General features: G+C 47.5%; 1 protein-coding gene across 2 annotated transcripts in view; it reads left to right on the top strand.

Annotated features, from left to right (window-relative positions):
- LOC144770935 (uncharacterized) overlaps positions 1-27,879 on the top strand; it is a 63,408-nt gene that overhangs the window by 4,043 nt on the left and 31,486 nt on the right. For both annotated transcript variants that reach the window (XM_078655769.1, XM_078655768.1), the window contains exons 2-4: positions 11,288-11,414; positions 13,428-13,538; positions 27,278-27,328. In XM_078655769.1, coding sequence (XP_078511895.1) covers positions 11,288-11,414; positions 13,428-13,538; positions 27,278-27,328 — 289 coding nt within the window. The remainder of the gene's footprint in view (positions 1-11,287; positions 11,415-13,427; positions 13,539-27,277; positions 27,329-27,879) is intronic.

Genomic DNA, 27,879 nt, shown 5'->3' with positions numbered 1-27,879 from the left:
GGCGCTGAGCCCCCCTTCTATCCTTTGCCCCCTCCCCCCTGTGGCCCCAGGCGCTGAGCCCCCCTTCTATCCTTTGCCCCCTCCCCCCTGTGGCCCCAGGCGCTGAGCCCCCCTTCTATCCTTTGCCCCCGCCCCCCTGTGGCCCCAGGCGCTGAGCCCCCCTTCTATCCTTTGCCCCCGCCCCCCTGTGGCCCCAGGCGCTGAGCCCCCCTTCTATCCTTTGCCCCCTCCCCCCTGTGGCCCCAGGCGCTGAGCCCCCCTTCTATCCTTTGCCCCCCTCCCCCCTGTGGCCCCAGGCGCTGAGCCCCCCTTCTATCCTTTGCCCCCTCCCCCCTGTGGCCCCAGGCGCTGAGCCCCCCTTCTATCCTTTGCCCCCTCCCCCCTGTGGCCCCAGGCGCTGAGCCCCCCTTCTATCCTTTGCCCCCTCCCCCCTGTGGCCCCAGGCGCTGAGCCCCCCTTCTATCCTTTGCCCCCCCTCCCCCCTGTGGCCCCAGGCGCTGAGCCCCCCTTCTATCCTTTGCCCCCTCCCCCCTGTGGCCCCAGGCGCTGAGCCCCCCTTCTATCCTTTGCCCCCGCCCCCCTGTGGCCCCAGGCGCTGAGCCCCCCTTCTATCCTTTGCCCCCTCCCCCCTGTGGCCCCAGGCGCTGAGCCCCCCTTCTATCCTTTGCCCCCTCCCCCCTGTGGCCCCAGGCGCTGAGCCCCCCTTCTATCCTTTGCCCCCCTCCCCCCTGTGGCCCCAGGCGCTGAGCCCCCCTTCTATCCTTTGCCCCCTCCCCCCTGTGGCCCCAGGCGCTGAGCCCCCCTTCTATCCTTTGCCCCCTCCCCCCTGTGGCCCCAGGCGCTGAGCCCCCCTTCTATCCTTTGCCCCCCTCCCCCCTGTGGCCTCAGGCGCTGAGCCCCCCTTCTATCCTTTGCCCCCTCCCCCCTGTGGCCCCAGGCGCTGAGCCCCCCTTCTATCCTTTGCCCCCTCCCCCCTGTGGCCCCAGGCGCTGAGCCCCCCTTCTATCCTTTGCCCCCCTCCCCCCTGTGGCCCCAGGCGCTGAGCCCCCCTTCTATCCTTTGCCCCCTCCCCCCTGTGGCCCCAGGCGCTGAGCCCCCCTTCTATCCTTTGCCCCCTCCCCCCTGTGGCCCCAGGCGCTGAGCCCCCCTTCTATCCTTTGCCCCCTCCCCCCTGTGGCCCCAGGCGCTGAGCCCCCCTTCTATCCTTTGCCCCCTCCCCCCTGTGGCCCCAGGCGCTGAGCCCCCCTTCTATCCTTTGCCCCCTCCCCCCTGTGGCCCCAGGCGCTGAGCCCCCCTTCTATCCTTTGCCCCCCTCCCCCCTGTGGCCCCAGGCGCTGAGCCCCCCTTCTATCCTTTGCCCCCTCCCCCCTGTGGCCCCAGGCGCTGAGCCCCCCTTCTATCCTTTGCCCCCTCCCCCCTGTGGCCCCAGGCGCTGAGCCCCCCTTCTATCCTTTGCCCTCCTCCCCCCTGTGGCCCCAGGCGCTGAGCCCCCCTTCTATCCTTTGCCCCCTCCCCCCTGTGGCCCCAGGCGCTGAGCCCCCCTTCTATCCTTTGCCCCCGCCCCCCTGTGGCCCCAGGCGCTGAGCCCCCCTTCTATCCTTTGCCCCCTCCCCCCTGTGGCCCCAGGCGCTGAGCCCCCCTTCTATCCTTTGCCCCCCTCCCCCCTGTGGCCCCAGGCGCTGAGCCCCCCTTCTATCCTTTGCCCCCTCCCCCCTGTGGCCCCAGGCGCTGAGCCCCCCTTCTATCCTTTGCCCCCCGCCCCCCTGTAGCCCCAGGCGCTGAGCCCCCCTTCTATCCTTTGCCCCCTTCCCCCCTGTGGCCCCAGGCGCTGAGCCCCCCTTCTATCCTTTGCCCCCTCCCCCCTGTGGCCCCAGGCGCTGAGCCCCCCTTCTATCCTTTGCCCCCTCCCCCCTGTGGCCCCAGGCGCTGAGCCCCCCTTCTATCCTTTGCCCCCTCCCCCCTGTGGCCCCAGGCGCTGAGCCCCCCTTCTATCCTTTGCCCCCTCCCCCCTGTGGCCCCAGGCGCTGAGCCCCCCTTCTATCCTTTGCCCCCTCCCCCCTGTAGCCCCAGGCGCTGAGCCCCCCTTCTATCCTTTGCCCCCTCCCCCCTGTGGCCCCAGGTGCTGAGCCCCCCTTCTATCCTTTGCCCCCTCCCCCCTGTGGCCCCAGGCGCTGAGCCCCCCTTCTATCCTTTGCCCCCTCCCCCCTGTGGCCCCAGGCGCTGAGCCCCCTTCTATCCTTTGCCCCCTCCCCCCTGTGGCCCCAGGCTCTGAGCCCCCCTTCTATCCTTTGCCCCCTCCCCCCTGTAGCCCCAGGCGCTGAGCCCCCCTTCTATCCTTTGCCCCCTGTACCCCCATGCTGTGGCCCCAGGCGCTGACCCCTGTGGTGTGGCGTCCACTCATTCACTGCCCCTCATCCCCTGGGGTCCTCCCTCCGTTGGGCACCCGGGCCTCTGCTCATCTGGGCTGTTATCCTTCAAATCAAAATCAAATCAGGTGTTTGTTAAGCGCAACTACTCACCCGTAAGGGTCTCAAGGCGCTGCAGGGTGGGGGGGGGGGGGTCGCAGGTTCCAGTCCATCAAGGAGGGGGTCTGTCGAAGAGCCAGGTTTTGAGGTCCCTCATGAAGATGGGGAGCGATGTTGTCTGTCTGAGGTGGAGCGGAAGGTCGTTCCAGGCTCTGGCCGTGCAGAAGGAGCAGGGACGGCCTCCCGATCTGGTGCGGGGATCCACGGCGTAGGAGAGCTGGGCTGATCATAGGATCCTTTGGGGTGCGTGGAATTTGAGTCAGCTGTTCAGGTCTGGTGGTCTGGTGTCGTGGAGGGCTTTGTGAGCGTGGGTGAGAATCTTGAAGGTGATTCTCGCCTCGATGAGGAGTCTGAAGTGTGTGCAGGTGCTTGGAGATGGGGCAGTGTCTTGACAGGTTGAGAAACAGTCTTGCAGCAGCGTTTTGGATGTTCTGTAGCTTGCGGGTGAGGTTTTTGTTTATTCAGGTGTTCAGTGGGAGAGGAGTTGGCCTAACGGCTAGGGCGGGCTTCCAAAGATGGGGGGCCACCAGGTGTCATTGCCGGCATGTGGGTTTGGGCCCATGATGAGTACTTCCGGTTTGTTGGTGTTCAGTTGTAGGCAACTGTTTTCATCCATTTGGCGACGGCTTCCATGCCTTCTCAAAAGTTGTGTCTGGCAGTATTGGGTTCATAGGATAGGGAGAGGATGAGTTGGGTGTCATCTGCGTATGACACAATGTTGAGTCCGTAGGTTCTGATGATGGGGACGAGCGGAGCCATGTAGACGTTGAAGAGCGTATCGCTTAGGAAGAACCCCTGGGGGACTCCGCAGATGGTGGGTGTAGGGTCCGAGAGAAAAGGTGGGAATCTGACCCGCTGCGTTCTGCCAGAGAGGTAGGAGCGGATCCAGTCGAGGGCCTTCTCTTGGATCCCTATATCGTGGAGTCTGCATATTAGGGTGCGGTGAGAGACTGTGTCGAACGCCGCTGAGAAGTCGAGGAGGATGAGGGCTGCTGTTTCTCCTTTGTCCAGTAAGGTACGGATGTCGTCTGTTGCAGCGAGGAGGGCGGTTTCCGTACTGTGTTTTTTTCTGAATCCAGATTGGGAGGAGTCGAGGTTGTTGTGCTCTTCGATGAATGTGGCGCGTTGGCTGTTGATGTGTGTGGGTTGTCTCCGTTGAACTTGTCATAGATGCTCTTGATTTTGTGGTGGAAAAAGGTGCTGAGTTTGTCGCAGAGGTCTTGTGAGGGAGGGATGTCGGTGGACTTGCTGGTGGGTTGGGCGAACTCCTTCATGATGTTGAAGAGTTCTTTGCTGTTGTGTGCTGTCTTCAATCGCTTTTTTCCTTGTTTTTTCGATGAGTTGGTGGTGGGCGTTGGAGGCGACTCTGAAGTTGTTGTGGGTTTCTGTGGATTTGGTGTTCCTCCAGGCCTTTTCGAGGCGGCGGCAAGTGCGTTTGGACTCTCGAAGTTCGGTGGTGAACCATCTAGCTTTTTTGGCATGGGTGTTGTTGTTTTTCTTGAGGGGGGCTATGGTGTTGGCACTGTCGGAGATCCATCTGTGCAGGGTTCGGGCTGCGACGCCTTGTTTTTCTTGAGGGGGGCTATGGTGTTTGCGCTGTCGGAGATCCATCTGTGCAGGGTTCGGGCTGCAGTGTAGGCGTCGTTGTTTTCCGCTGTGGTTAGGGTGGAGTTGCTGAGTGATGAGGTTAGCTGGTCGTTGGTGATTCTGGTCCAGTTTCTTTGTGGGAGCTGGTGCTGGGTTCTGTGGATGGTGGGTGTTCTGAAGGTGAAGTTGACGCATCGATGGTCAGTCCATGGGAGTTCGGTGGTGTGGCTGATGTAGTTTCCTGTTGTGAAGAGGGGATCGAGGGTGTGTCCTGCTGAGTGCGTGGGTTCGGTCACGATCTGGCGGAGTCTGATGTTGTAGAGGTTGTCAAGGAGTTATGTGGTGCTGGGGTCCATTTGGTTGTCGAGGTCCTTCGGGCAGGATCTCTTTGCACACGAGTGAACATTTCACATTCAAGAATAAACAATGCACAGAGTCCCAGTCTACTACTGTACAAAAACAAAATGAAAGCTTACCACAAAGGATTGAAGTTCAGTATGTTTTTTTTTTTAACTGATAAGGCATTGGGAAAATAATGGAATTAAAAGCTGTGGTTTAAAACAGCTAAAATAAACAAGCAAAAGTGTAACAACACCTGACCGTCCTGATCCCTTGAGAAGCGGTCGCTCCAAACGCTGCTCCCTGCTCTGCTTGTGGTATCGTAGCGCTATACTGCCAGATTGCCCTTTGCTACCTCGCATTGCTACTACAATTATTAGTGCCTGATTGCTTATGATATTTATATCGTAGCGCTATATAGCGAAAGTGCACATTCACGATCATTCAATTGTGCTGTGCTGCCTTTGCCTGATTAATTCATTTGTGCCTGATTGTGCCGGTGCCACTGCCAATTTCATCGCGTTTAGTAAGGTTGTGCCCCAATCCTGTTTCGCTTTTGGCTTGCCGCCATTTTGTTGTTTGTTGTTGTGGCTCCCTGCCCGGCTCTCCACCCCGCTCCCGCCTCCCAGCTGCTCCTCCCTCCCACAGATAGTTTAGGCTCCACTCTCCCGTACTAGCGCTGTGACCGTCCTGATCCCTTGAGAAGCGGTCGCTCCTCAAGCTGCTCCCTGCTCTGCTTGTGGTATCGTAGCGCTATACTGCCAGATTGCACTTTGCTACCTCGCATTGCTACTACAATTATTAGTGCCTGATTGCTTATGATATTTATATCGTAGCGCTATATAGCGAAAGTGCGCATTCACGATCATTCAATTGTGCTGTGCTGCCTTTGCCTGATTAATTCATTTGTGCCTGATTGTGCCGGTGCCACTGCCAATTTCATTGCGTTTATTAAGGTTGTGCCCCAATCCTGTTTCGCTTTTGGCTTGCTGCCATTTTGTTGTTTGTTGTTGTGGCTCCCTGCCCGGCTCTCCACCCTGCTCCCGCCTCCCAGCTGCTCCTCCCTCGCCCCTCCCCCCTCCACTATCCACTTATGACAGATGCCTTTGCGCGCAGCGTTAACGCGCAGCGGAAGCGCCGAAGGTGCGCCAAAGGTAAGCCCGTCTGCGCCTGGACCGCGCCTAGGGCCAGACCCCTTGGCCCCCGCAAAATCCACTCCGCCCACATAACATACGACGCCGCAACCCTCTCAGCCCTTAACCCCGGCCGCCCACCAAAATGCTACCAAGCAGCCCCAGTACACACCCATGGACCCTTCACCTGCCACTCCTGCAAGTTCGAATGCATCAGGACCCACACCAATTCCACTAACTCGAAACAGAGCTCCGACACTAACCACCTAAAGTGCATCCTGCTCAACACCCGCTCGGTCCATAGACACGCCATTGAACTCTGGAACCTACTCAACACTACATCGCCGGATGTCGCCTTCCTTACAGAAACCTGGATGAACGCCTCATCAGCACCCGACATCGCCATAGCCATCCCGGACGCCTACAAGATCATCCAAAAGGACCGCACCAACCAAACAGGAGGAGGCATCGCCATCGTCCATAAGAACACCATCCGCATCACGACCAGTTCCGACGATAACCTCGCTACCGCCGAACACCCTCACTTCCAGATCCACACCGACCCCAAGACCACACTCAGAGGCACCCTCATCTACAGACCACCAGGACCCCGCACACAATTCAGCGAAGACATCACTGACTTCATCAGCCCACATGCTCTCCCCTCCGAGGACTACAATCTACTGGGAGACCTCAACTTCCACCTGGAAAAGAAAAACAACAGCAACACCACCACCCTTCTGGACAACCTGGCCAACCTCGGACTCGTACAACTTGTCAACACCCCCACACACTATGCCGGACACACGCTCGACCCAATCTTCACCTCCAGCAAGCACATCTCCTTCAATCACACCACAGCTCTCCTTTGGACGGACCACAGCTGCGTTCACTTCAACTACGAAAAGACCACGACCCACAACCCCCCACAACCTATTCCCCAAAGAAATTGGAAAAAAATTACCACCGACCAGCTCTTCACATCGCTTCACCAAAACCCTCCTGCCAAATCATCGGACCCAAACCAAGCAGCCACCAACCTCACACAATGGATCACCCACAGCGCCGACGAACTAGCACCCTTGAAAAACCATCAAATCAAGCAAGGTAGCAAAAAAGCCCCCTGGTTCAACGATAAACTTAAGAAATCCAAGAAGTTCTGCCGTACCCTCGAAAGCCTGGAGAAAAGACCCAACCTCTGACAACCTGGCCACCTTCAAGAACGCCACCCGCAAACACCACCAACTGATCCGATCCACCAAGAAATCAGCATTCAAGGATCGACTTGACAACAATGCCCAAAACAGCAAGGAACTATTCAACATCGTCAAAGAATTTACCAACCCCACCGCCGACACCAACGACATCACTCCCTCCCAAGACCTCTGCGACTCCCTATCCTCATTCTTCCACAACAAAGTCGGTGACATACATAACAGCTTTGACAACCAGTCCGTAGACCAGTCCACCCCACCCACCTCCGAACTAAAACCCCCCCTCCAACAACCTTTGCGCCTGGAACCCAATCACCACTGAAGACACCATCCGCCTGATGAACTCCATCCAATCAGGTTCGCCAACCGACCCATGTCCCCACCACATTTTCAACAAAGCAGACTCCATTATCGCACCACATCTCCGAGATGTCATCAACTGCTCCCTCAACTCCGCTACCTTCCCGGAAAGCTGGAAACACGCCGAACTCAGCGCCCTTCTGAAGAAACCCACAGCAGACCCCACTGAACTTAAGAACTACTGCCCCATCTCTCTCCTCCCATTCCCTGCCAAAGTCATCGAGAAGGCCGTCAACAGTCAGCTCGCCGCTTTCCTTGAATCCAACAAATCCCTCGACCCTTCACAGTCAGGCTTCCGAGCCAAACACAGCACCGAGACCGCCCTCATCGCAGCAACAGACGACATTCGAACTCTACTGGACAACGGAGAAAGAGCTGCCCTCATCCTACTTGACCTCTCCGCAGCCTTCGACACAGTCTGTCATAGCACCCTTATACAACGCCTCAGCAACGCCGGAATACAAGGAAAAGCATTGGACTGGATCATCTCTTTCCTCGCCGGAAGAACCCAGAGAGTCCGCCTCCCCCCTTTTAGATCAGAGGCCAACGAAGTCATCTGCGGCGTACCACAAGGATCATCACTCAGTCCCACCCTCTTCAACGTATACATGAGTCCCCTCGCATCCATCGCGCGCCAACACAACCTCAACATCATCTCCTACACAGACGACACCCAGCTGATCCTCTCCCTCACCAAAGACCCAAATACCGCCAAAACCAACTTACACGAAGGAATGAAAGAGGTAGCTGAGTGGATGAAGAACAGCCTTTTAAAACTAAACTTGGACAAAACGGAAGTCCTCATCTTAGGTTCATTCCCCTCTGTCTGGGAAGACTCATGGTGGCCACAGGCCCTGGGAACCGTACCCATACCTACGGACCACGCACGTAACCTGGGCTTCATCCTGGACTCCTCCCTCTCGATGACCAGACAAGTCAACGCCGTCTCATCATCATGCTTCAACATCCTACGCATGCTCAAAAAAATCTTCCGATGGATCCCCACCGAAACAAGGAAAACGGTCACCCACGCACTGGTCACAAGCCGACTGGATTACGGAAACACCCTTTACGACGGAACCACAGCCAAACTACAGAAAAAACTCCAACGCATCCAAAACGCCTCAGCCAGACTCATACTGGAGATCCCCCGTCAAGCTCACATTTCCGGTCACCTGTAAGACCTCCACTGGCTCCCCGTCAACAAGAGAATAACGTTCCGTCTCCTCACCCACGCACACAAAGCCCTCTATGACCTAGGTCGCGAATACCTCAACACGCGATTGTCCTTCTACACCCCCACCCGTCAACTACGATCGTCCAATCAAGCCCTCGCTGCAATCCCGCGCATCCATAGATCCACCATGGGGGGAAGATCCTTCTCCTACTTAGCGGCCAAAACCTGGAACTCTCTCCCCACCCACCTCCGCCTTACACAGAACCACCTCTCCTTCAGAAAACAACTAAAAACTTGGATATTCGATAAGTAAAGCACCCCCCTCCCTCAAGCGCCTTGAGACCCTCTGGGTGAGTAGCGCGCTATACAAATTTCTGAACTTGAACCAGGAGGTTCAAGATGGGCCAGACGTCATCTCCCAGATTCAAGCTTGATTTCACACCAGTGAATAGGGGCCAAGGGTTGAGGTTCTTACTGTGGAAGAGTCAGAATACCTTCTCAGATTTAGCCTGAGGCTCAAGTTCTGCTTCATGCTTAATTGGGCAGGGCTCGACAAATCATAAAAAATGCTCTAGACCTGCAGGTCTAGTAAACTACAAAATCTCCTCGACCTAACTTAAATGAACTTGACCTCAAACTCTGAAAACTGAGCAAATGTGACAAGTTAACAAGATTTAAAAGCATTTTTATTGCTCATTTACTTTGTGAGCAATAAAGATGCCTTTAAATCTTCCTATCTTGTCACATTTCCTCTGCTTTCAGAAGCAGGGGTCAAGTGTCAGGTTTGTATTCCTACTCGCCAGAAAGGGCGAGTAGGACCTAAAAATAGCTCGTCCTTAATCAATCTGACTCGCAAATTCGAGCGGTCGAGTGAATTTTTCGAGCCCTGTTGGGCTTCATTGTATTGTTACGGTTGATCATGCAAGGCCCGAGTACAGCTCCATCATACATAATATAGTTGAATACAAGAAAGCATCAATGGTCTAATACACCTTTATCCAACGTTACTCTTGAAATGTATAGCGCACTATTTTTAAACTAAAAGTTAGGTAGCCAAGAAGTTATTTTTAGTTTCCACCATAGGGCTTTTATATTAAAATGTGTTCCATTTTGGTGGGGATTTATTTTGGTATTTCTAGAAACGTTCCACCCTTCCTATCCCTTTTAATACCCCGTCACAGCCCCTCGGAACCAAAGGCTTCAAGCTATGTTCATATTATGCTCCAGTCGCTTACCATTTTAGTTCAGCATGTATGTTGAGCCCAAACCACTGCAAGGCCACCTCAGTGCAGGTCTCCCAAACTCTTCTAAACATCCTGTAATCTAGTTCTAGGCAGAGAAGACACTTCTAGATTATGGGGCTTTATCCATACATGTGGTACCCTTATAACTTGTATTACATTTTTCTGAGAAACAGCAAGTTTAGGAAGACGAGCCATAAGCATTTGGTATGCTAAGAGGATGGGGGTGACTCCGAAGTTATGCCACTGAGAATTTTTTGTTACAGTCACAAAGATTTGAAATCTGTTACCTCACTGGAATCTAACACAGATATTTATAAGCATGTGTGCAGAACATTTTAATCCAGTGATTAGGTGAAATACAAAACTGTACTCTCCGGTGTTACCAAACTGTTTTAATAGGGAATTGCACATGTACACTGTTATAGTAGTCATGCAAAGAAATTATAGTCCTGTGGGCCTACAGGGACGTGAGCTATAGGATGAGTAGTGGAAGGAATACATATTCTTCGGAACCAGCAAGTGGTACATAGTGCATTTTGTGACAGCACAGACTTGTGGTACAAATGATGGCAACAAAGGTGACTGTGATACCAGGTATCCAGCTTTTTGTGTGAAAGAAGCACCTAAGAGGGGCAAGGAATTGATTAGGGCCAAGTTTGGGATCTCAGTCTTTAAAGAGGTGAGGTGCAGTATCTTGAAATTAGGTTTGGGTACATATCCGGCTCCTTGTTGCGTGGAGAACACAGTTCCAAGCCATAGAGTTAACTAAGCATTTGTCTCCTAAAAGACACATCAACTCACCAATCCACGTATATAATATCCTGAAGAAGTTAACTTAAACTTGCCTTTCAAACATACACAAATCCAAATAATGGGCCACCCCAAGCAAATGGCAACCATACCCCCTAGCAAAATGAAAGAAATAGCAATATCCTTCAGTGTTACTTGTCCATTCATGTCATGCTTGACACCAACTGACATCAGGGTCTAGTTGGCCACAATGCCATGTAATTTGTTAATAAACAATACACTAGGCTGTTTAAATCTAGCTGTGTAATAGAGGGATCCAACTTCGCCTGGGCATGCAGCCGTGTCAACAAAAGATTGCCCTTGTGCCAGGGTGCACGGACACCCTTGGCACAGGTAATCCTTGAGGTTACTGGGAGCCATGTCCCACTCTCCAGGGCGGACCAATGGCGGAACCCTTGGGGATTTACTGAGCACCCAGCAGATGAAGTGGAGGGGTTAAGGAACTCCTGCCAGCTATGAGCTGCCAAGCCCCACTTCCACAACCGCACATGCTTCTGTCCTGCCGGGTCATGGCTGAATGTAGTCCAATCCTGGCATGATGGAAGTTTGGCAGACCACTTGCTTTTGTGGAAGTAGAAAACTTGCAATCTGGTTCTTGCTGTTCCCATTGCTACTACTGTTTTAGAAGTGGTAGCAGATGCCAGGACCTTTGCAAAGGGTGGCCACTGCCTCCCTACTCCAAGGTTTAAATAAGGGCCTATGTACAGAAACATACTTGATGATTACTAAATAAACAGGCCAGAGCCTACTTTGGTGAATTCACCCATTTAACTCCAGTAAGTCATAGCATTAGGGGCCCCATTTGCTGCCACTTTTGTGGCATTTCAGCCCTCCAAAATAACAAGATTGCTCTTTGTACATTGCTGATGAATCGATGATGTCAAACTTGCTTTTCCAGCCACGAGTTTCATTCCAGGATGTTGCTGCTTATTTCTCTAAAGAGGACTGGAAGCTTCTACATGAATGGCAGACGGAACTTTACGAGACCGTGATAAAGGAGATTCACCTCGCCTTGACGACTCTTGGTAAAGTTACTATGAATGCTCTTATGATGAAGGAAATCCAGGCTTCTGGTTCTCTAGCTTAAAAAAACTATTTAATATTCAGTTTTACAGAAATATACTGTACATTGTGATAGTAATCGAAATATTATTTGTGAAGCCTGAGAGAACTCCAGTCTTTCTGGACACGCATTGTAGTCAAGTGGTTTACTTAGCATTCCACAGATCATAGCAAGTCATCAAGTTTTGGTTGCATTTTTAGGCGCTTTAAAACCTTGCTGACTATTGTGTTCATCAAGCTTGTACGTTTCTGGTGATTTCAAGTTTGCATTGTTACAGGTTAGAATTTTTCATGTATTTTAGCACACTGCCAAGGGCTCACAGGTTGTTCATGGCCTTCTGGGTGTGTATATCTGTAACTATAACAAGGGACAGGGCCTTTAGCAACTGGTATAGCTTGAGATGGCAGAAGAGATTCAATACTATTGCAACATTCCATCTATTCAAGGTACAATATTCCACATTAGCATGGAGAAAAGAAAGATAGATAATGGAATTTAATTTAATTTAATTGTGGGTTTATATAGCGCTAGAATCAACTCCCGGAGGAGTATCTCCGCGCTTCGACGGCTGGGGAACCCGTCCTGGCTCACCCTGAGAGATGGTCCCTAATGGGTATCTCTAAGGTGCGACCAAGCATCCCCGGCGGTCTGGGGGGCCGTTGTGAAGATGAGGCAAGCTAATGCCCAGAGTTGCCGAGTGTGGTCCCTGACTAGAGTAGGCACCGAGGCGAGAATTATCGAGCCCGCTGACCCTGGTCCACGACCCTGCCGCGTCGGGAATCGAACCCTGGTCCCGGGCCGTCCTCTGCTTACGGGTCTGCCGCCTCTAACCAGTGAGCCACACCACTCCACGAATGAGTGAGTCGATGGTCTATACCCGCCAGTATTCGGCCTCTTCAATTCCATTCTTTTATATGGAGTTCCCAACATCACAGGGCTCTAATTTAAATGATAAACTGCAGTACACCTAAACTAACATATTCTTGTTATTGACTGATCTGCAAAATGTGACATTAGTCGATTTAAACCCAGGTTTCAGTGTTTAAGCCTAGGCCTCGTGATAAACACAACACCCTGTATTGACTGTTGAGAACAGGAAACAGCAGAATGCTCAATTATACCCACTCAGAGAACATGGTGTGCCTAGCGGCCTCACTGTGCTCAGGGAGTTCCTTTGTTTTAAAGGGTGGTGTAGGCACACTGTGCTTAGGAGGCAAGGGCAGCTTTCTCCATACTGTAATATGGGCCACACTCTCAGTGAGGCGGGCCCCTGGAGGTTAATAGCCTCATTGCCCTTACCGTCAGACAGTAATGGCTTTTAATTGCCCTCTCCGCACTGTGGAGTGATTGACACTGCACTAAAGAATGATTGAAGCCCTCACTCGCTCACTCACACTACACCCAGCCTGCGTCACTTTGCGATCCGTCAGCTATGCTACGTTCAGCATGTTATCCAAATACATTTCAAGCACGCTAAAGGTGATCATATTGTCATTTTATTATTGCACAGAACTAGTAGTGGATGTTGTCGTTTAACTATAGGTGGCCTGTTCTATGTTACGTAATGTACAATAAAAAACATTAGATGAGTTGATACTATCGCCAGATGAGATGTGACCCTGATGAAAAATATAGGTCCCAAATGTGAGTCCACGGTCCCTACTCAGGACTGCTCCCTTTTCTTTCCACCACTGGAATTATGACTCAGTATAGATTGTTAATCATAAAAATTGCCATTTTGAAATAACACCAAAAATGATTGTGAAATTCTGCTGTTGTGGGCCCAGTGTTTCTCCATCATTGCTCTTTTTAATTCCACATTTATATCAAAATTCCCACTCCTGGTGTTTCGTTCAGGGCCCTAGGAGCTCAGCTGGGATCAACTTAGACTTCAGTTTGTGAGTAACTCTTTCATGTATTTGTTTGTTACAGAAAGGTGTAATTTAATTTGATGTCTCATATTTTTTTAAAACAGGCCCTCTTATTGCGACTGCTGTTTTCTCATTGAGACCGAAAGAAACTGAAGAAGTGTTGAACCTGGACCAAGAAGATTCAAAGACAAGAGACGAGAGCAGATGTCCATCAAGTGAGTGGGCGTGTAACCTGTTCTTGTGATATATGAAGCTAATAATCCGGCTTTTATTCCCTAAGGTCAGCTGACACTAACACAAACATGCACTGATGCAAACATGTTTAAAGTCCCACATACATCACCTGTCTCCTTGGACAGGCCTCACAGAACTGCTCAGCACTTACAGGTAAAGTGCATGATCCCAGGTCTGCCCTAACTCTCCTCCCGTGATCTGAGATCTCTAAATATGGGAATTATGAGTCAGCTAAATAAATGAAGCAGGCAATGCACAGCTTGTGTTGTAGTAGAGATGTTTTTAAGTGGGGAATTTGACGATATAAAGGAATTTTAAAGGTGCTCCAACTGGCGGCGTAACCGTCCGTTTACGCCAAGAGATAAACCAATAAATGTGTGAACACAATCAGTGCGCACATCCCAGTGATTGGGCACTCCCTCTGGTTCAAAAAAAAGAATCCAATAAAGTTCCAAAATTTATTCAATTTGATTGGATATTTTCAAATGAGTTTCATTAATTAATAGGTAGCATCCAAATTATACGGCTTTATACGAAGTCATTGTTGCTCCAAGGAGCTCTGAAAATGAAAATGAAAACGAACTGCATTTGTATCAGCATTACATTCACAAAACGTAAAAGATGAATGAAAACATTTCCAAAAGTGAATTAAACACAGCGGAGGCGAGTGAAAAAAGTGAAGGAGATAGGAAAAGTTGTGACTTGTTGGGTGGGCAGTGAGGGATGGTGAGTATAGATTACAATGCCGGGGTACCTTGGTGGTTTAGAAAAATTATGGGCTCACCCAGATATAGTCAAAAGTGCCTAATAGTGGAAGACGGTTCGCGAAGGTGAAGATAAGTGGAAAAAATCTAAAGCGTGCTCACGTAGACTTGAAGCTGTAACGCGGTGCTGTAAAGAAAACGGAGGATTAGCCAATAACCAAACAATCTGTGTTTGAGTCTGCCACGTTTGACGGAGGCTTGCTGGCAAGAGCGGAACTTGACTTACCTAGCTAGATTCTATGGGGGGACTGTGAAGTCTCCAAGCGGGTTAACTGCTAGTCGGCTGCTACACGTTAACGCCCGGTGGGTGTCGAGGCTTGTGTGGGAAACTGACTCGGTGATAACAAGAACCCGAGTTAGCTATAGTGGAGATTGAAGAAGGACTCAAATGCCGGCTATGGGGGCCATGTTGGAATGGTGAGCGGGGAAACCTAAACGGGAGAGCGTGTCATTAACGGTGTAAAGGCGAAATAGGCGGAGAGAGTGAAAAGAATAGCCCACACCATGGGGGGTGGAAGGGGATGATAAACGATATTGTATGGATTAATGGGAAGAAAAAAAATTTATGAACAAATATGACCAATGGAAAATATGACAAATAAAAAAATGATACAACAGTGATGTTTCAAAGACTCGCAATGGATCAAAGTGTCCTTAAATACCCGGCCGGGTATTTATAAAAAGCAACTGAGTTCGATCCGATCATTCAGACCAAAAGGTTTGCAAGCTTGCAAGCGATAAATCCATGACATTTCTCTTTGCAAAAGGAACTTGTTGTTATCTCTTCCTTCCTTTTTGTCAACAATTTCAAGGACCATGAACTTCAACTGTGCAATGGTGTGATGACATTCCATGAAGTGGGTTGCCACACTAGATTTTGTTTGCTTTGTCCGAATATTGGATTTGTGTTCATTTAACCTCACCTTTATTTTTCGTTCTGTTTTGCCTATATAGATCTTACCACAAGGGCATTTCAGTAGATAAATGAGATTAGATGAGTCACATGTTGCATTGACGTGCACTTTGATTTCTGTACCTCTCATTGGGTGATTTATTTTGCTGCCAGCGATAATGTTGTTGCAGTTGTTGCAGTTGTGGCACGGTTTAGTGCCTTTATAGATGGTTTGAGTTGGTGTTTCTTTGGAAAGGATCTCCTTAAGATTATTGGCTCTTGAGTAAGCGAAGATGGGGGGATTTTTAAACATTTCATGAAAATCTGGTTCAGATGCCAAGATTCTCCAATGTTCCAGGATGATTTTCTTGTATCTTCCGCTTAGAGTGGAGAATTTCGAAACAACTACCATCCGGTTTGAGTCATTCTTAGTTGTTTTCTTTAAGGCAGTTTCACGGTCGATGGTGGAAACTTTGTTGGTGGCTTCATTGGTGGTTTCTGGTGGATATCCTCTAGCTGCAAATCTGAGGTTCATTTCATTGATCCTTTGAGCATATGTGTCCGGGTTGGATACAATGCGTTTTAGTCGTAACATTTGACTATAAGGAAGGTGACGTTTTAGGGACTGCATTAGTTGCCATCATCGATAAAGCTTACGATAAAGGTACCATTGATGAGCGAACCAAAAAATTCCTACTGGTTGACTTCCCGAGAAGTCCCACGCTGACCCTACTACCAAAGATACATAAAAACCTAATGGACCCGCCAATGCGGCCAATCGTGTCCACCAAAGGATCTCTGCATGAACCTATAGGTAAATTTCTTGACCGCTACCTTCAACCTCTCGTTAAGGAACTCAAAAGTTATGTGAAAGACACTACCGAGTTCATACTCAAACTATCAGAAATTAAGATCACCAAAAATGACAACCTAATATTCTGCACAGCGGATGTGAACAGTTTATACACCTCAATACCACATGGAGGGGGTATTGAAGCTATTGAGAAAGCTCTCACACACAGCAACATCCCCGAAGCTATGCAAGTGTTCCTCATGGAGCTGATGATTTACACTCTTTACCACAGCTACTTCTGCCACAACAACCAGTGGTTTCAACAATCTTCTGGAATGTCCATGGGCAACTGCGCGGCGCCAGCGTATGCTAATATCTACATGTCCGATTTTGAACTACAGCATATCTATGACAATCCAGTTTGGACCAACAATCTGTTAATGTATGTCAGATACATTGACGATTTATTTTTCTTGTGGAAAGGCAGCAGAACTATGCTAGAAGATGAACTAAACAACCTCAACTCCAAAGACCAAAGAATTCAATTGACTTGGAATCTGGATGATTCCCGAATCAACTTCTTGGACGTATCAATCACTAGATCTGACATGGGCTTAACCACCGATCTTTACAGGAAACCAACCGACAGGAATAATACGTTGCACTTTACAAGTTTCCATCAACACTCCCTAAAACGTCACCTTCCTTATAGTCAAATGTTACGACTAAAACGCATTGTATCCAACCCGGACACATATGCTCAAAGGATCAATGAAATGAACCTCAGATTTGCAGCTAGAGGATATCCACCAGAAACCACCAATGAAGCCACCAACAAAGTTTCCACCATCGACCGTGAAACTGCCTTAAAGAAAACAACTAAGAATGACTCAAACCGGATGGTAGTTGTTTCGAAATTCTCCACTCTAAGCGGAAGATACAAGAAAATCATCCTGGAACATTGGAGAATCTTGGCATCTGAACCAGATTTTCATGAAATGTTTAAAAATCCCCCCATCTTCGCTTACTCAAGAGCCAATAATCTTAAGGAGATCCTTTCCAAAGAAACACCAACTCAAACCATCTATAAAGGCACTAAACCGTGCCACAACTGCAACAACTGCAACAACATTATCGCTGGCAGCAAAATAAATCACCCAATGAGAGGTACAGAAATCAAAGTGCACGTCAATGCAACATGTGACTCATCTAATCTCATTTATCTACTGAAATGCCCTTGTGGTAAGATCTATATAGGCAAAACAGAACGAAAAATAAAGGTGAGGTTAAATGAACACAAATCCAATATTCGGACAAAGCAAACAAAATCTAGTGTGGCAACCCACTTCATGGAATGTCATCACACCATTGCACAGTTGAAGTTCATGGTCCTTGAAATTGTTGACAAAAAGGAAGGAAGAGATAACAACAAGTTCCTTTTGCAAAGAGAAATGTCATGGATTTATCGCTTGCAAGCTTGCAAACCTTTTGGTCTGAATGATCGGATCGAACTCAGTTGCTTTTTATAAATACCCGGCCGGGTATTTAAGGACACTTTGATCCATTGCGAGTCTTTGAAACATCACTGTTGTATCATTTTTTTATTTGTCATATTTTCCATTGGTCATATTTGTTCATAAATTTTTTTTCTTCCCATTAATCCATACAATATCGTTTATCATCCCCTTCCACCCCCCATGGTGTGGGCTATTCTTTTCACTCTCTCCGCCTATTTCGCCTTTACACCGTTAATGACACGCTCTCCCGTTTAGGTTTCCCCGCTCACCATTCCAACATGGCCCCCATAGCCGGCATTTGAGTCCTTCTTCAATCTCCACTATAGCTAACTCGGGTTCTTGTTATCACCGAGTCAGTTTCCCACACAAGCCTCGACACCCACCGGGCGTTAACGTGTAGCAGCCGACTAGCAGTTAACCCGCTTGGAGACTTCACAGTCCCCCCATAGAATCTAGCTAGGTAAGTCAAGTTCCGCTCTTGCCAGCAAGCCTCCGTCAAACGTGGCAGACTCAAACACAGATTGTTTGGTTATTGGCTAATCCTCCGTTTTCTTTACAGCACCGCGTTACAGCTTCAAGTCTACGTGAGCACGCTTTAGATTTTTTCCACTTATCTTCACCTTCGCGAACCGTCTTCCACTATTAGGCACTTTTGACTATATCTGGGTGAGCCCATAATTTTTCTAAACCACCAAGGTACCCCGGCATTGTAATCTATACTCACCATCCCTCACTGCCCACCCAACAAGTCACAACTTTTCCTATCTCCTTCACTTTTTTCACTCGCCTCCGCTGTGTTTAATTCACTTTTGGAAATGTTTTCATTCATCTTTTACGTTTTGTGAATGTAATGCTGATACAAATGCAGTTCGTTTTCATTTTCATTTTCAGAGCTCCTTGGAGCAACAATGACTTCGTATAAAGCCGTATAATTTGGATGCTACCTATCAATTAATGAAACTCATTTGAAAATATCCAATCAAATTGAATACATTTTGGAACTTTATTGGATTCTTTTTTTTGAACCAGAGGGAGTGCCCAATCACTGGGATGTGCGCACTGATTGTGTTCACACATTTATTGAATTATGAGTCAGCCTCACAGCCTTGAAGCGAAAATGAGGTACAGTGCTCCTTGGCACTTACATTTATTTGTAAGCGTCTGTAATAGAAGGCAAATAATCTTATTGGTTCCAGTGTCTGCCTGTGAGGCCTGATTTGAAATGTTGGCTCGGTAGCCACCCTGGCCTCTGTTCACCTTACCCACAAAATTCATGAGTCAAGGGAAAGATATTGAGAAAGCCATCACTCTATGCCACTGTCGATCAGGGCCATTATTAAACACATCACTTATTGGAAAGTGCTTCCCAAGGCTTACATGTCGTATGTGAACAGTGGGAGGGGGGGGGGGGGTATGCAGGATGAGAGGCCTCAGCGTCCATTGTTGCGTATGGAAGCAGTGGAAAAGGGGGTTTGTACCCATAAATGTATCTTGAATGGGGGGGGAAACTTACTTTTTGGGCTCGCCACCTGGACCCTTTGTTAGGAACCTGACGGGCGTAGGGGCTGGGTTGCTGCTGCTGCCCTCCTGCCTGGAGTCGTCCTGCCTCCCGCCGCACGCCTCCCTCGAGCACCGGAGTGCTGCCGCAGCGAGGAGAGCGGGCGGGACATCAACTACAAACCCCAGCATCCCATGCGGTCTCCGCCTACCGCCTGCAAGAGCCAGGAGGCGCATATAAGCGGCGCTACCCCTCCCTCGCGGGACGCGAGCGGGACGCCGGGCTAAGCCCGGGCAAAGGGCGGGACCTCTGCGGCCCTCAGAGGCCGGAGGAGGACGGGACGGGTGCAGCCCTCTAACGTTTTCTTTACAAGGTATCTGACTATTTTGACTCTGTGTTTGGGTAATTGTACCAAGGACTAAGACTATTGGAGTAAATCACATAATACCTGGATCGGGAGAAAGAACATATTACCTATTAGTAACCTGTTGTGCCTTGATTTACAGACTGTGTGACTATGTACAACATGCCCTAGGTACCCGGGTACTTGTTAACTGAATCCCGAAGTGCCTAACAAGCTCCTATATTTTGATCTCACTACGTGATAACATCAGTTCATTACTACCCATTGTCAACATGTCCCCAAGGGGGAGTCGTAGTAGAACAGCAGCTGCTGGGGGTAGTAGCAAAACTGGCCCTATCGACAACTTTATAATTAAGGCCAATGATGCTATAAATCAGGGTATATCTCTTCTGGAACGTAGGGTCTCACAAGATCTTGCCCATGCCAAACGTTCCTCCCTGGGACTTATTGCTTCTGCAACCACTCCTATCCAGGTTTTGCCTACTAATATTAGACCTTTATTAAATGCGTGTGCTGATATTCATACCATCCCAAACGAAGTAAATTTATCTGCCTCTATTCCCCTGATAGACTCCGACACAGACATCAGCATGGACTTAGAGAAGACTCCTGACCTACATATGACCCCTTCCCCTGAAATTATATCAGTAGAAGATACTAGGGAATTAAGGGGCAGACGTGAGGGTGCTATCCAGAAACTACAACAAAACCAAAATGCATCTAAGTCTAAACCCTCAAAGGTCAGCAAACATGCCCTGCCCCTAAATCAAGGGGAAGATGCAAACTCTAATCCCAACTTAAACATAAGTAGGACTAAGGAGACTACTAAGGATTATGAGGATGAAGAAAAAGAAAAGGAGCAGCAGGATGGGATAGTAGTAAAAGATGGTAAAACAAATGACCACACTGAAATAGTAAATGATTACATGCACGCAAAACTGGGTGAACTTCTTAGTATTTACCTATCCCCCATTGAAAGCAGGCTCACCCGGATAGAAAAGCAACTAGCTGAATTAATTACCCCCATTAAGAGTTTATCTAAAATAACCGCTGCTAATGATTTAATTAAACCTACTTCAACTAAAACAGTAGGTCCTGATCCTAATACCTCCCAAGTACCATCTACAAATGCAGTTATTCTACCCAAACCAGCCCTAGTACCACCGAAGGGGATAAGTGTTAGCCAACCAATAGCTAATTGTAACAATGTAGCCGCAGTCATAAGGAAGGATCAGAATACAAAACAGACAAGTGTGCCTATGGAGGGCCAGCCTCCGAATCCCGTAGGTGCTTCCACCCTGGTCCAACCATCACAAAAAACATCTAGACAGGCCCCTTCCCGCATTAATTTACCACCAGAATGCGGGGCTTATGTCCTTGTTCTAGTTAATATTTCCAAATTAAGGAAGGACCAAGAAGAAACCCCCTCATCTCTCAAAAACAAAACCTTACACTGGTTAATTGCAAACTGCAATTTCCCCATAGAAGGTGCAAGGGAGATCATTAATACTCAGAGGGTGGGTTGGATAGGCCCACTTAGAAAAAAGTTCGAGGGGGATTGTGTTACAATCAATTTTAAGAACCCACAATGGGCAGAGAAAACATTAGCAAGTGCCCCATCACCCTCAACTCGGGAATTCAACACCACACTCCTTCCTTTAGGCTATTTCTATAGACATTTGATACCACAGAAACAAGTTATGGAGAGCCACCCCACTACCTCTTATCAAGATTTGAATTTTGGTGCAAGATTCAAATCACCGCTCTTTTTACAAAACCAGGATTTTGGCCATTTGAATGGTCATAATAACTGGCGGAACCAGATCCTAATGTCAGTACCCCCTTCTCACTTTCCGCATCATTTTCAATTCTCAAACATGCACCAATACAATTATAGAGATAGGTCTTATCCTGCCCCTGACCTCCATCAGTTCCAACCGATAACTGAAGTAAGGTCAACATTCAACATTCCCACTTATAAACGTTTTGAATACTTTTCCAACCTAGACGATCAGGATTGACTGGATATAATGCCTAAAACAGACATCGATAGCCAAGTCACAGTCAGTATACAAGAGGGATATTCAGCTTTAGCTGTAGACTGTCAGGTTTTGAATGGCACATTGGAAACCATGGAATTGATGCCCGCTTATAGCAATCACCCTGTTGTTGTTAACACTACTTTTGAAAAAGCAGGGAGCACTAGCACTAGGGTTAGGCCAGGCAACCACTGTAATATCCATGGGTTATCAATCCTAAGTTGGAATGTTGCAGGATTGGAATCTAAACTATCGGATCCTGCATGGATTGAGGTAATTAATGATGCAGATATTCTTATGTTCCAGGAAACATGGGCTGTTGGTAATTTGTATATAGAGGGTTATCGCTGTTTCAGCCTAACATCGCCCAAACCGAGTTTTGGCCGAGCAGTGGGCGGCCTCTTTGTTGGGATCAAGATTCTTGCAGGCGGTACAATTAGAAACCTGCAGAACGATGGTCCTGATAATTCCAACATTCAGATTCTTGAATATAAGTTGAAGTCAAAGACCACAGTTTATTTAATTAATTTTTATAATAATGATTTTTATCATGTACCGAACAAGAACTTTTTGGCATTATCCAAGGTTTTAAGTAAATTGGAATGTTCCCTTTCAGTAGACAATAAGTCAGGTATTTTAATAGGGGGTGATTTCAACGCAAAACTAGCAGTGAATGTTGGATCTGTTAATCAGACCTATTCTGATCCAGCAGAGCGCAGGGGTTCTGAATTGTCCAAACTACTCATCGAATTTGATTTAGATGATGCCTTGAGAATAGGACATAAACCTGATTCCCCTTATGCTCCAACGTATAGTGGCATGCATAGTAGCTCTACCATTGACTATGTATTTACGTCACCACTGTTAACAGATTGTATAGTAAAAACTTCTGTGGTACAAACACCCCTTAGTGACCACAATCCATTGGTTGTAATTTTGGATCTTGCTCCAAGTCCGATTTTTGCGAATTTAAATGGTGCAAGGGACATTACTCCATCAATTGATGGCCTTCGGTTAAAATGGAGGGGAGTGGATTGTGAGGCTATTTTAGCAAATGTACAATTGCTATATCCACACCTGATCGACTCTTGTAAGTCTCCAAGTGATAATCATGACCAATTAATTGCTGATTTTGAAGTTTTGTGTTCAACTATCAAAACTCTTTTGTCTGTTCCGTTACCCAAGGAAGGTAAGGAGCCAAGGTGGTTCGATTCATCATGTTCCTTGGCAAATAGAGAATTAAGAAAGGCTCTCTCTATTAAACCAAGGTGTAAAGCCACCATTCAATTAGCCAGGAAAAACTATAAAGCTAAAATATCTGAACGGAAGGCTAACTTACTTTCCGATCAATGGGACTCTTTGGTAATCAGTGCAAACTTGGGTGGCAGCGGCCCATTTTGGTCAGCTGTCAGAAAAACAAGGGAAATGGGAAAGAAACTTACCCAAATCAGTTGTAATATAACAAGCGCAGCATGGGAGACCCATTTTTCTAGTATTTATGCAGCCCCCTTAGAGGAGTATCCTCCTCCTACTTTTGGTCAATCAGGTGGTCTACTAATCCTAGACCATGAAGTTAAAACAGCTATAAAAGACAGTCTGGGAAACAAGGCACCCGGACCAGACGGTCTACCCATTGATATTATCAAATATGATGCTGACTTGTGGACGCCTATATTTCTCAATATTTTTAATAGTCTCCCAAAAACAGCCATGCCGACTACCTGGGCAACCAGCATTATTGTCCCTATCTACAAAAAGGGAGATAGGTCCGACCCTGCGAATTACCGCCCTATCTCCCTTTTGGACAATACTTTAAAGGTATTGGGCCGTATAATTTTCCACAGAATACTGGAATGGGCAACCGACACTGACTTTTTAGATCCGTGTCAGATGGGGTTCCGTAGTGGGGTAGGAACAGTGGAGCAATGCTTAAACTTAAAACTGATAATTGACAAATATAGTATTGCCCGCTCCTCCCCCACCTATCTCGCATTTATGGATCTATCATCCGCTTTCGATCTTGTTAATAGATCGAAGCTCTGGTCCATCCTTTCAACCAATGGCCTTGATAACACTCTTGTAAATTTCTTAGCCTATCTCCATACTGACCTGAAAGCACGGGTACGTATCGGGATGGGCGGTGAGGTATCAGGAGCCATTGACATAGGGAGGGGGGTGAGACAGGGGTGCGTTTTAGCACCCCTGTTGTTCATCATTTATATTAACGGTTTATCCACCTGCCTGAAAAAAGTTACTACAGATGTCCCAGTCATTTTAGGGAAACCACTTCCAGTGCTTTTATATGCAGACGATGCGGTGCTTATGGCCCGCACTCCTAACGCTCTTCGTCTGCTTGTACATAGCTTTGTTAAGTTCATGGAGGATCTGGATTTGAAGGTAAATTTTAAAAAATCTTTTATCATGTCCTGCGGCCCTGGCAAAAGGAAACTCAATACTATACAGTTAGGCACAGACAAATTGGGATTTGTCCCTAAATTTCCATATTTAGGGTTGGTTTTCGCTGCGAACGGCTCGTGGAGTGGGCATCTGGCCCACGCCACGAGCAAGTTCTCGAAAGCCAACAACTCTGTTTTGAGTCTCCCACGCCCAAAGAAAATAGGTGCCACTAGGGCTATTTTAAAGATTTTTAAACTACAGTGCGCACCTGTTGCCACGTATGGAGCAGAGGTATGGGGATCGAGAAACAGCCTCTGCATCCAAAGGGAGGAAAATCGCTTCTGTAGAAAAGTGTTGGGTGCACCGATCTCCTCATCTAATTTCATCTGTCATAGCGAATTAAATCTTCCACACATAAGTGATTTCATTAGAGCAAGACCTGCACTTTTCTGGATTCGAATCTGGAGGAATGATGCTGCTGCTCTTACTCAAAATATCATAAAGGATTGTTTAAGTAGTGACCACGGAATGAGGATTCCATGGTTGTCTGAAGTTTTTAAATCACTAAATGAAGTTGACAGAGGCACTTTGTTTACCGATCCTACGACTATAGAATTAAAGGATAAAGTCGAGGTCAAGAATGCGCTATATGCACTTTATAACAGTGAAAGGTTTAGAAGCGAATCACAAAAATCAACTGTAGTGAAATACATAGGTAATGGATTGTGTGGACAGACTTTGCCGCCCTATCTCTCCCTGCCCATGACCAGCTGGGAGAGATCATTGTTGTTTCGTTTAAGGGCAGGCACTGTAAAATTTATGTTGTCCTTTCCACTAGGGTATTGTCACAGCGCCGACTCTATTCTATGTCCCTGTGATGGCGTGAGTATTCAGGATGATTTGCACTTTTTATTTTTCTGTAAATTTTATCTCAAATTCATCAAATGGTTTTTAACTCCGTATTTTAAAAAATCCAGACCACTGACTCTTAAAGACTCATATAGTATGTTGATTGCTCTGGATAGTGATGAATTAACTTTCCGTGCCAGTTCCTTTTTAAGATTGGCCATACGAGCACGTAAGACGATGGAAAACCCCTGAGTATAGTAATTGGTTTTATTTGTGTCATCATGGAAATGTAGCATATTGTTCTGAAATATATTGTATTGTCACTGTATGGAATGGAATGTCATATGTCTTATTTTATTCATTATTTGTATGTATATATATCATCATGGTTCGTTGATGTTATGATCGGTACTTTTATGAATTTTAAGAAATTCGAATACAGGTCTTTTGAACTTGAACTTGTATCTTGAATGTCACTGGAAAAGAGAGGGCACTGTTGCTTCAAAGATGAAACCACTTTATCCCTAGATGTGAGTCCCTGCTCACATCTGTTGCTCCGATAGATACACTAAATGGAGGTATGGGGCGTGCTTGGATGTGAGGCTTGTGAGGACCCCCTACTTGTATTGTCTTGAGTAGAGGGTTTAGAATGCATGCTAGAAACTGCCCTTCAACCTTTCATAGTTTGTCTCAAATATTAGTGTTTTCTACGGCACATAGGGGCCGATTATGATGGCGGACGGACTTGAGTCCGTCCGCCACCATAGAGTAGGAGGGACCGTCCGCAGGGGCAGCGGCGGTCCCTCCATACAGATTAGGATGTGACCGCCAGGGTGGCGGTCACATCCTCTATTTTTAACATTGCGGCGGGTGGAGCTTCAAGCTGCACCCGCCGCAATGTTAAAAATGCATGCATAGCATTTGCGTGTACAAAGCGGCAGGCACCGCGCGGTGCCTGCCGCTTTGTTCATGCAAATGCAGGGTGCGGCCGCGGCGGAAAAGCTGCGGACTGAAAAATGATCCCCCAGCCATCCTAATCTAGCGGGGGGTCTTTTTCAGTCTGCAGCGGATTTCCCGCATCCTCCGGGCCGGCGGTGGCTTCCGCCGGCCCGGAGGATGCGGGAAATCGGCAATCCTAATGAGCCCCATAATGCGAATAGTAATCACATTTTTAGCAACTTCAAAATTAGTTCTTAAAGGTGTGAATTTGACTGAAAAATTATTTTATGTTTTGTCTATAAATTACAGATTTTGACAATGCAATTTTATCTTCTTTCTCTGTCTTTATTTTTCAACATGTTTCTATTTTCTTTTTCAAATTCTGTGGCAAGTTGGTCCTCCATGCCACCGCTCTCATGTCACCATGCAGCAGCCATCTCAATGTTTTATTAAGATATGTATGTTCTTATGTAGAACTCGACATGGCTGGGGGCCAATAATCAGTTTTGAAGACTGACTAAAACCAGTGCTTAATTTGAGTTGGTGGTTTCCAGTGCTCAGCACCAGCAGTTATTTGTCAACACCTGCACTTGGGACAATTTGCCACATAGTGGCTTTGTTTGTTTCCTATAGAGATGAACACAACAACAGTTGTTTAATTACTCAATATACCTTAAAATGACCAATTCCTGCTGCCCATGCCATTCTTCTAGTTGAGAGAGGCCTGGAATCGTCTGAATTGTCCCAGATTTAGAGTGTAATAGTAGTTGTATCCGTACTGTCGTTGGCAGCACCGGCAGGGCAATAAGTGGTGAAAGCTGCAGTGCCCTCCTGAGGAGGGTCTTGGCACTGATTAGTGTACAAATTAACCACTGACTAAATGGTAGCAGAGAACAGAAGGTGGGAGGAAATGTGGTAAGGAGGAGGACTGGCAAAAACTAGAAGGTAGATAAAATTGCTGGTGTTAATTAATCTCTTCCTGTGCCACTCAGAGGAGTGTAGATATCATTATTATTGTTTCTCTTTACCACTGGGGTTTTGACACTTGTTTTTTTTTTATTAAACTTCAAACGTATTCAATGTTTTAAGCTTTACTTTTTCCTGGTTCTTTCATAAATATTTACGGGCTTTGGAATGGTAGTAAAGGGTTTACAACTGTCCTACACAAACTTGCACTAATGAATAACCCTCAGAAGTTGCATCTTCTTTAGTGCTGTCGTTCTAAAGTGCTGTTTTCTGGTTCCGCTGAGTGCGAGGACTCCTACCCTATCAAATTACTCACTTGAAAACCGCATTCAGAATCCTCTTTGAAAAGCAGCATTTCCCTTGCTTTCCTATGTAGTTTTGAATTTACAGCTTCGTATATTGCTGTTTAGCTGTACAGCAGCGCGGGCCTGTTGCTCTGTAGCAGTCACATTGCAGCAGAGCTAACACTGCTGTTGTATCGAGGGAGGGGATCTGAAGCTTCTTCCTGGCATGGCCCCCTGTGCCCCTGCTTTGAACACAGACCGTTTCTGATTGGCCTTTACTGATTGTGTTGTATACAAAGGTTTTTAAAGGTTGGCTCTCTGTATCTGTATTGTAAGCACAGGCTCTTTCTGATGTGTCCTCACTGGTAGGTTTGTAATCGGAGCGCTTCCTAGCTTTGCTTGTGTTTTTTTCTTTTAGGTGCAGCATCTCGTTTAGAGAGTGGAGGATGGGAAGCTCTTCCAAAACACGGTAGGATCCCATCTGTTAAAGTTGGGGAGAAATACTCTGCCTTTTGGGAGCTAGAACTATTCTTTAAAAAATATATCTATTTTAGATTTAAATGGCAATAAACAACAATTAAAGGGTGAAAACACACACTCAAAGGAAATGAAAATAAACAGAGGAAATCAGCTCACATATAGCATCTTCGACATAAAACAAGCAGCTGGCAACCAGAGTAAGTGTCGGCATGAATAAGCCACACTATACACTGAGAACGACATCACAGTGTACACCAGGAAGCAGGATCACAGAGATGGTGCTGATGCGTGTGCGTCGCCCATAGGACACACATTGTAGTGCTTGAGCTACCCTCCCCAAACCTTGAAGAATTTACGGGGGCAATCCTTGCTTTTGTACATGACTTATTCATCAGCCGTATAGAGAACCATCCTTGATTTCCATTCGGCCATGGTAGGGACCTCCGGTGCACCCCAACGGAGCGCGAGCCAAAGCTATTCTTGTACAATAATTCATCGGGTGGTTACAAAACCAATTTTGGAGGCAATGCCCTGTCTCCC

This window comes from Lissotriton helveticus, chromosome 7 (assembly GCF_964261635.1).
Source record: "Lissotriton helveticus chromosome 7, aLisHel1.1, whole genome shotgun sequence".
Lineage (NCBI taxonomy): Eukaryota > Metazoa > Chordata > Amphibia > Caudata > Salamandridae > Lissotriton > Lissotriton helveticus.
This window is presented reverse-complemented; position numbering and strand designations above follow the sequence as displayed.